General features: G+C 32.7%; 1 protein-coding gene across 1 annotated transcript; it reads right to left on the reverse strand.

Annotated features, from left to right (window-relative positions):
• Window positions 1-4,875: 4,875 nt before the first annotated feature.
• On the reverse strand, window positions 4,876-8,304 carry LOC116004895 (IQ domain-containing protein IQM2-like). Its single transcript, XM_031245095.1, has 8 exons — window positions 8,099-8,304; window positions 6,992-7,553; window positions 6,840-6,905; window positions 6,664-6,752; window positions 6,481-6,571; window positions 6,157-6,393; window positions 5,950-6,051; window positions 4,876-5,865 (listed from the first exon to the last, which is right to left on the reverse strand). Exons 2-8 carry the CDS (start codon window positions 7,517-7,519, stop codon window positions 5,152-5,154), a joined length of 1,827 nt encoding a protein of 608 aa, XP_031100955.1. The 5' UTR covers window positions 7,520-7,553; window positions 8,099-8,304; the 3' UTR covers window positions 4,876-5,151.
• Between the last annotated feature and the right edge of the window lie 248 nt (window positions 8,305-8,552).

Here is an 8,552-nt window from a genome sequence, read left to right on the forward strand (position 1 = left end):
CCTTTCATGCTATTCTTCCATTTTTAAGTGAAAATATATCATTTGGACACAACAATGCACCTATTTTTTTTTTCCAATTCTTCTTATCCAAACAGCTATTAATTCTTTCACAACAGTTATGTTATCATTTATTTGAAAAAACATATGCATTTGCTATGTCTAAATGCTATATTTTCACTTAAAATGGAAGAATAGCATGAAAGGACATTTTTGCCCCTTCATTTACATGATGTTGACTGCGTAAATTTGAATTGTTTTATATGGTGCGATTGAGAGAATAGATTATTATTTTATTGAAATAATTATTTTGTAAAAGTTAATTTAAAAAAAATTAAAACTGAAGCTTCTGCTGGGAATTGCCAGTTAGATTTGCTCCCCATAATGGACAAATTCATGAACTTAACCAACAATCCATGAAGTTATAATTGCTGATTTTGCAGATTATATTCTGATCTCTTCATGTTTTTTGTCTGTACTTTTAACAGTCCCATGTTTTTGATCTCTGACAGTATCACAGTACATCATGGTACTGCAAACCTGGCATGCCCTCCCCTCTCTACATCACTCACATTTTAGGGTATTCACAATAATGAATGTATTTGTGGGATCTCCAAGAAATGATATACTAATATTCATTTTTAAAAAAAAAAAACATATTCTTAATATACACCCTTCACATTGTAAATACTTTTCAATCATATATTTATAGAGTATTTATCATTATTTTCATTTATAAACACAATTTGAAATATTTTAAAAAGAATTAAATAATAATCGTCTATATGTCATTATATATATAATTTATAATTATTTATTATAAAAGAAAATAAATGAATCTGAAAAAAAAAAAGATATAAAAAAGGCCCGCTAAAAGGTAGTGACAAATAACATGTCTGTCATTGTGAGTTGGCTTCATGTGGCAACATTTTTCATTGTGCATACGAATACTAGTCAATTCAGATATTTTTCTCCATCCCAATCATAATGTATCCATATATGGAATGAAGCGGCACCTCCAATATCTTCCACATTTCCACATTAATTAGAGGTACCCTTAAATTATTAAGTTACTCTTTGTCTTTTTGTTTTGAATCTTTCGGCTTTTTAACTATACACTTAAATATATTTTTAACAATCAATTAAAATATATATTTCCATAAAATTTTGAAAATTTCTTAATGTTTAGCAAAGTACTATATATCTTTGTATCAGTTGTATTTCGCATTGTTTTTAATAAAACAAATAAGATCAGAGTTGATATCATGTTCAAATTTGCTTTTCTAAAATTGATATGGATTAGGATCTAACTAACAAATCATAAAATGAAATGCTAAATTGGAAAAAGTAAAAAAGTTAATTGTTGTTAAATTTAAAAAGTATAAATTATTTTGAGACATCAAAAAGAAAAAGTAGAACTAATAAAATGAGATGAAAGTTAGTAATATTTCGCTTTGTGTTTCTTGGCATTTTAAATATATATATTATATTCTAAAAGTTTTATTTGGTTAAATTATATTAAATTATTGAATAAAAATTTAGTTAAATTGAATTTATTGATCAAGACTTAATTTTAAAGCGTAAAATTGTCGTGGTTAGAGCAACGATAGATAGTGAGTCCTCTCTAATCACACTTAATATGAAGAATTCATCACAAACCAACAACAAAGTATACTTTTGCAATGTATTTCTCTTATCACATAACTTGTATCAAATCTAACTTACAAACTATTCTCCTCCCCTTGTTAAGGGTGTAAATAAAAAAATTAAAAAAAAAAAAAGGTGCTACAGGTGGGGCTTGATCCTAGGACCTATTGTATCAATTTTCAATTTTTAAAAGACAATCAATTGAACTACTTAAATACCTAGTAATTAGTATATACATTTTATTTTTATATATAATTAAGTTATCACTACTATGTGTGTATGTGTGTATATATATATATGTGTGGAGAGAGGGGTGGGAAGGGATGAGACAATTGGTTCTTAGTTTTCTCTTAAGGATTTGTTCTCATTTAATCGAATACACTTTTTATACACACACACAAATATCTTTATTAGAAATACATATAGATAAAGTATATATGTAATTAAAATAATAATTTGATCTTAATAAAAACATAAAAAATAGGTAATAATTTTAATATAATATAGATTATGTGATTTGTGTTGTTTATTTATTATCTTTAAATTATTGTGTTTTCAAAAAAAATCTTTAAATTATTGTAATATATTAATAATTTTAATATTAAACCAACATTTACTTTTGCACACTGTGTACATAAATATTATTAGTTAATTACTTCCTTTAAAATCAATAATCAATGCAAACACTAAATTTTCTCTCAAACTCACTCTATAAAGGAAACTGATAAATATATATGAACTCCCAATGAGTAAAATTTATGTTATATGTTATGATTTTATTAATAGAATGAAAATAAAATAATAAAAACTTTGACGTATTTTTGTTACAATAAGAAAATGTGCGACTACGCATAATTTTGTTACTCAATTAATGATGCATAAATAATTGAAGTACGGAGAGTACCATTTTGGTTTTTGTCAACCTTTTCAGATACAATAATAATAATTATAAAAACAAACAAACAAAGAAACATCATCCACAGCATTCATAAATCATTAATAATAAAGTAATATTAATTATGGGTGTGTGTTGTATGTGCATCTTGATCTAACTTAACATGTGCCCACAACTGCTAGCTTTCTTACATGTCCACAGCTAAATGCATTTTCAAGAAACATGGAAGTACACTTATTCCATTTTAATACTCCCATCCAATTTTGATATGTCTGCACACTTAGCTTTGTGTCATTTCTCTTGATTTTTGAAAGAGTTTGCAAGTGTTGGTGAATGAGCCACAACTTCCTTTCATTACATCATTATCTTAAATAAATATTTTATATGTTCATCAAATCTATATATATATATATATATATATATATATATATATATATATCTTAAGACATAATACCTCCATCCCATTTTATGTATCTAGTTCGGTTAACAAGTTTTGACTAAAGTTGTTTTTAATCAATTTTTTATATGTTAAGTCTAGTACTTAGTATATAAAATTTATATATTTAGAAATTATATTATTTTTTGCACTAATCTTATAATCAAATAAATGTACGCACGTTTAATATTAGAATTTTTTATAATTTTATCGTTTATTTTTATTATCTAAATATATAATAAAAAATTTATCCGGACATCACACGGGTAGTTGGACAATTATTTGCTCTTATTCAAGCAAGGAAAATATCAGAAAACATAATCAATCCAACCAATTTCTTTAATTGCGCTACATAATATTCAATGTTATAATTTATATAATTGTATATCGATCCAAATATTCTTAAAATATTATAACAAATCCATTTTGTGTTACACACGGGCGAAAATACTAGTTATATTAAAAGCACCATTAAACACAAAAAATTAAATTTAAAAATACTAAAAAGAAAAAGCAAACAAAAAAGAGTTGGTTTGACCAATGAATAGTAAGTAGGATAGGTAAAATGGGACATATGCAGTACTAGTTAAGATTTGCTTCTAGCCATAGGGTGGAGGTCCGTTTTCGAATATTAGAGATTTGGAGTTGAGATGAATTCTTTATGCACGAGATTATATTTACCTTTTCATACTGAGGTATATTTATGAAGTTTATTATATAGTTTGACATGTCTAGAAATTTGGGTTGTTAAAAAGAGGTATTAAAAATATGATTGAAGGGAGTGTAGCTAGCTGGCAGGCTACTTGCTACACGGAATGATGGGGAAAATGTCTGGCAAGTGGCAACTACATCACTCGGTTTCTCTGAAACTTATGCTTTGAATATTCATTTTCCAACCATAACACTTGGATCAGATCACTACATACTCAACCAAAACTAAAAACAATGCTCTACACAACTCTAACTAATATATGCGTAATTTATATGCGCACACAATCTAACTCTTACGGTAAAGTTTAGGAGTCTATTTGACCTTTTTAAAAAAATATATATGACGAAAGTTTTATTTTAGGAGTATACTTTTTGTTTTCTTTTTGAGAATTCAATTTTTGCTACAAAGGTTCACTTATTTTTTTTTTCGAGTACTATTGACTCTGTTACAATGTGGTATCTGTTCATAGCTACTTTCTCAACCAAATGAAGTACAAAGAGCCAATAAAGTTCACTTTTAGGAATAGATATTACACATTTGCACATTTGAGTGCTTTAGCTCCAACTGAGTTGGTTGAGCAGTGTGACCTTAAGGTCACATGTTTGACTCCCGACCTATTGGCTTCTCAGTTGAGCACTTGAGCTCATCTGTCTGGACTTGATCTAGGTTGGTTAATTTCTTTGGGGGCCTTTGCTGACTAGAGCTTGGAGATGAGTTTCACCCTGTGTACACTCTTGAGTAGTGGTCACTAACTTTCTCGTATAAAAAGAAGAAGAAATAGCACTAAACTTTTTGCCTTTTTATTGATGAGATCATGGAAGGTTGTTTTAATTTCAAGATTCAAATTTATGACTTTCAAATCAGATAGTGACAACTATAACATTATCGATAAGGTTACTAGACTTAAAAATAAGCAAAGTTACAAAGAAAAATAATAACGAATAGAGACTTGAAGTCAAGCAAAATGAAATAATGAATCAAAGGTTGAAAAAATAGCATTCATGCTGCAAACACAAAACCTAGACTATTTCAAAAAGACTTTTACTACTTTCACATCTCAACTTCAATTTGCATCTTATCTAAGCAAGTAGACTTTGGACCAAGTCATAATATTCAAACCACTTTTATTGCAGAGCTTAAATGTCAATAAAAAAAAATATATATATATAAACATAAAAAAATAGGAAGTAAAGAGATTGTAATTCATCTGAATTGAACCTTCTCTGCAAAAACCACAAAGAATGGATTTTTCATTTTTCACCCCATTACATGGGGGCTAAAACTACCAAAAGAAAAAAAAAATTGTACAAGAATTTATGCTACTGAATTGTATACAGAATGCGATACAAAACTGTGAAAGAATTTCCTATGAAAAAATGTTAAAGAACTACAAAGTCATTTGTTGTTTTCTTCTTTACAAGAAGTAATGAAGAAATTAATTAAGAGGGAATTAAAAATGATGGATTATGAGGCAACTGAGATTACTGGAATCCCTTTACATGATGGAGAGGAAGGCCTTCTAGAATGGAGACTCATTATCTGAGAGAGATTCATTTTTGGCAAGGGAGATAGGCTACAAGGCATGAGTGTTAGTCTGCTCAAGCTCATAGGGGGTGTGGTATGGGTATATGCCCTTGAAGGGGAGTTTAGGCGTAACCGACAAGTGCTTCTAGGCGACAAACTTACTCGTCCTAAAGCGTGGGATTGTAGCTGAGACGGATAATCTCTCAGGCAACCAATCCGGGGCCCTGCCCCGGTACTCCATCTGCACGATAATTGCTTCCCTAACTGATACGATTTCGCCTTATTGTGTGAGTTTATTCTTTCCAGGATTGATTCTTCGGTTATGGCTTCTTCTTCTTCACGAGAATTAGTGTTGTTTAATTGCTCGACGGGAAGGGATGATGCTTCTGCTGATTCACTCTTGAGTCTCTCCAAGAAATCGTCGTTGCTCGGGATTTCAAGATTGGCCAATTTGCCACTGAAGTTGAGGTATAGTCTGGACTTCAGTGCAGCAACACTCTCGTTTTCTTTCGACTCGATTGTCTCTGAAGAAGTTGTGTCTTTGGTATCGTTCTCGTCTGTGTCCAAACCGCCCTTCGCAGGCTCTGATGAGTTACTTCTCGGGTATACACCACTCTTCCTACCAACAGATTCTTCCTCGTCGACACAATCAAACTGAATCGACACGAAAGCAAAATACCAATCAGCAAATTATAGCATTATCAAAGAAAGAAAAGAAGATCAAGACGAGTTTCATACCTTAACATCACTCACATCAACGCTGTATTCCCCGAGAAATGAAATGAAATCCTGGAAATTTTCTGGCGTGGGTCTATAATGTCCACTGTGTGGCCAAACAGCCTGTCGAAAATTTCCCCAAAGAGAATAATCTTAATGAACATATCACAATTGGCTTACTGCAAATACAATACTGGAACTAAACAGACATATCCCGATTCGATTTACCTTCAAAATTCCATCTTGGACAACTATCCTCCCAGCAGCCAGCGTGGCTCCTCCTGCCAAGAAACTCGAGTGCTGAAATTTGCCTTTCGTTTTCTTTCCCACATACAATGCTTTCGAGGTGCTGAGGACAAAGATCCACTTAGCACCATCTAAATCGTCGGTGTTGAGAAGCTCTCCGGTTTGCTTGTACAAGAGTTTCCCATCTTCAACTAACACTTCATAAGCCTTTCTCTCCATCTGTGGTAGACAAATATTAGAAGACAAAAAACAATAGAACGAAAAAGTAAACGCTACGAGAGAGAGAGAGAGAGAGAGATGACATACAGGACCGAGGTACTTGATGCATTGATCCTGAAGTTTCCATCTTGGACATTGATCCACAAGATTCACCTCCTTACCCTCACCTAAATCTAGCCTGTATAGAAAACATATACCCATAATAAGTAACATGAAAACAATTCTTATCTAGTTATGTTCAATTCTCACTAAGAAGCCAAGATTTTTTACCAATAGAAGAAGGGCTCATTGCTTTCAGAATCCAGCCATTTAACATAGTAAAACTGTAGGTTATGTCCATAACGATGTCTCGGATCAATCTGTACGTTTCACACAAAAATATTCCGCAAATTAGCAACACTACAATATGGGGGGGAAGGAAACAAAACCAAGAATATAATACCAACCGCTTCGAGCCAATGTTGTAAAGCAAGTTTCTGAGCCTTCTCATTTTTCGACAAGCCTTTGCCTACCTGCACGAACAAGAAACCGGTTGGCTAACATCTTAAAAATTTATTCAAATTTGGAGAAGTAAAGATTACATAGTTTCAGATTTTACCTTGGCAGCTCTATTCTTGGCTCTAGACCATCGAGAAATGGCGGTCTCGTGCTTCTCAATCTCGAAAAATGAAATCGAACTATGCTTTAGCTCAGCAAAGTCCAGCAGCTTCCACCAGCTCTGCTCAATGAGCACTGCAGAATCAGCTAGCTTTCTTCGAGTTCGGAAGCTCTTGTACACTTTCTGCAACTTTAAAGCTGCATCATGTTTGGGATTAGTTTTAGTCTCCCCACAAAGTGTCACAGACTGGCTGCACTTATCCTCACAAGGAGGAGGAGCTTTATAACTATCACACAACAATGTGAAATTATCACTAGTCCTAAAGCTAACAACTTGTTCCATCAACATCTTCCCAGAACCAACTGATTGAAATATTGTTGGCTCTGAATCTTGGCCTTTAAAGCTCACGGATCGCACCGGCGTCCTAAGCTCATTATCCCCAAAGCTGATGGACTTCACAATGACAGATTCCAGGTTGTTGTCTAGGTCACTGTAAGTTGAAAGTGGGCATGAAAATGACACCCCCATTTTAGCTTTGAATGGATCTCTGAGACCTGGATTTCTGCACAAGATGAGTAATTACAAAGAAATTAGAATTGAAAGATTCAAGAATTGCTCCAAACAACATAACATTCATTGAACTGCATTATCATGAAAAAGTCCAGTAATAAAAAACCCAAAACTCCAATGCTGCAAACACATCATTAAAACCCAATATTTTCACCAATACAAAACAAAAAAATGCATTGGCCTTAGAACACCAGAGCTTGGTAGAATTTTACACAGCAGAGCATTTGAAGAATTTTACAACCCAAACCCACTCCCTAGAAAATCAAGAATCATGCTTGAAATTCTTGAATACCCATTTGATCAAATGGCATTTTCATCCTAATTCCTATGAACATAATAGCCAAGAGAAGAACTGCCCATACAACCAGCCAATTACATAAAACCTCTCGCATTCAACAACCCATTACCCGCCTCCATTAAAGAAAAAAAGAAAAAAAGAACACAAAAACCCACCACTCCTAAGAGAACTACACAAAAACTAGGAGAACCCATTGTACCCAGTATCACAATTACCTAAAAGAAAGCTAAAGACCTCACCTTTACACAATGAAAAAGGCTCTTCTTCCCCTTTCTTTACTTTTCAGTTTCTGGGTTTTGTTCTGAGAGAGTTATAGACCTCATTCAAGTGAGTGAATGTACGTTGGCTCCATTGAGAGAGAATAGGAGGAATATAAATAGCAAGAGTAGTGGCAGGAAGTAGAACGGGGAACAAGGGCAAGAGAAATGCGACGGCGAGGGGAAGCAAAGAAACACGTGGAATGGAAAATGGACTTTTGGGAACAAACCGACATTTTAATGTTTATGACCGCGTTAATAGAAGGAGAAAAATATAAAGGACCGTGTTTACTTATATCTTTTTCTTAGGTTTAATAAAAACAAGATTTTAAACCAATGTATACGACGTCAAATTGATTGGGCTTGGTAAGGGGATGTGGGGTCGCAGCGGTTGTTATACCATGACCATGGTCCACAGAGTTTTGTAGCAGCTGCG

The sequence above is a fragment of the Ipomoea triloba genome, chromosome 14 (genome assembly GCF_003576645.1).
Source record: "Ipomoea triloba cultivar NCNSP0323 chromosome 14, ASM357664v1".
In the NCBI taxonomy this organism is placed as follows: Eukaryota; Viridiplantae; Streptophyta; class Magnoliopsida; order Solanales; family Convolvulaceae; genus Ipomoea; species Ipomoea triloba.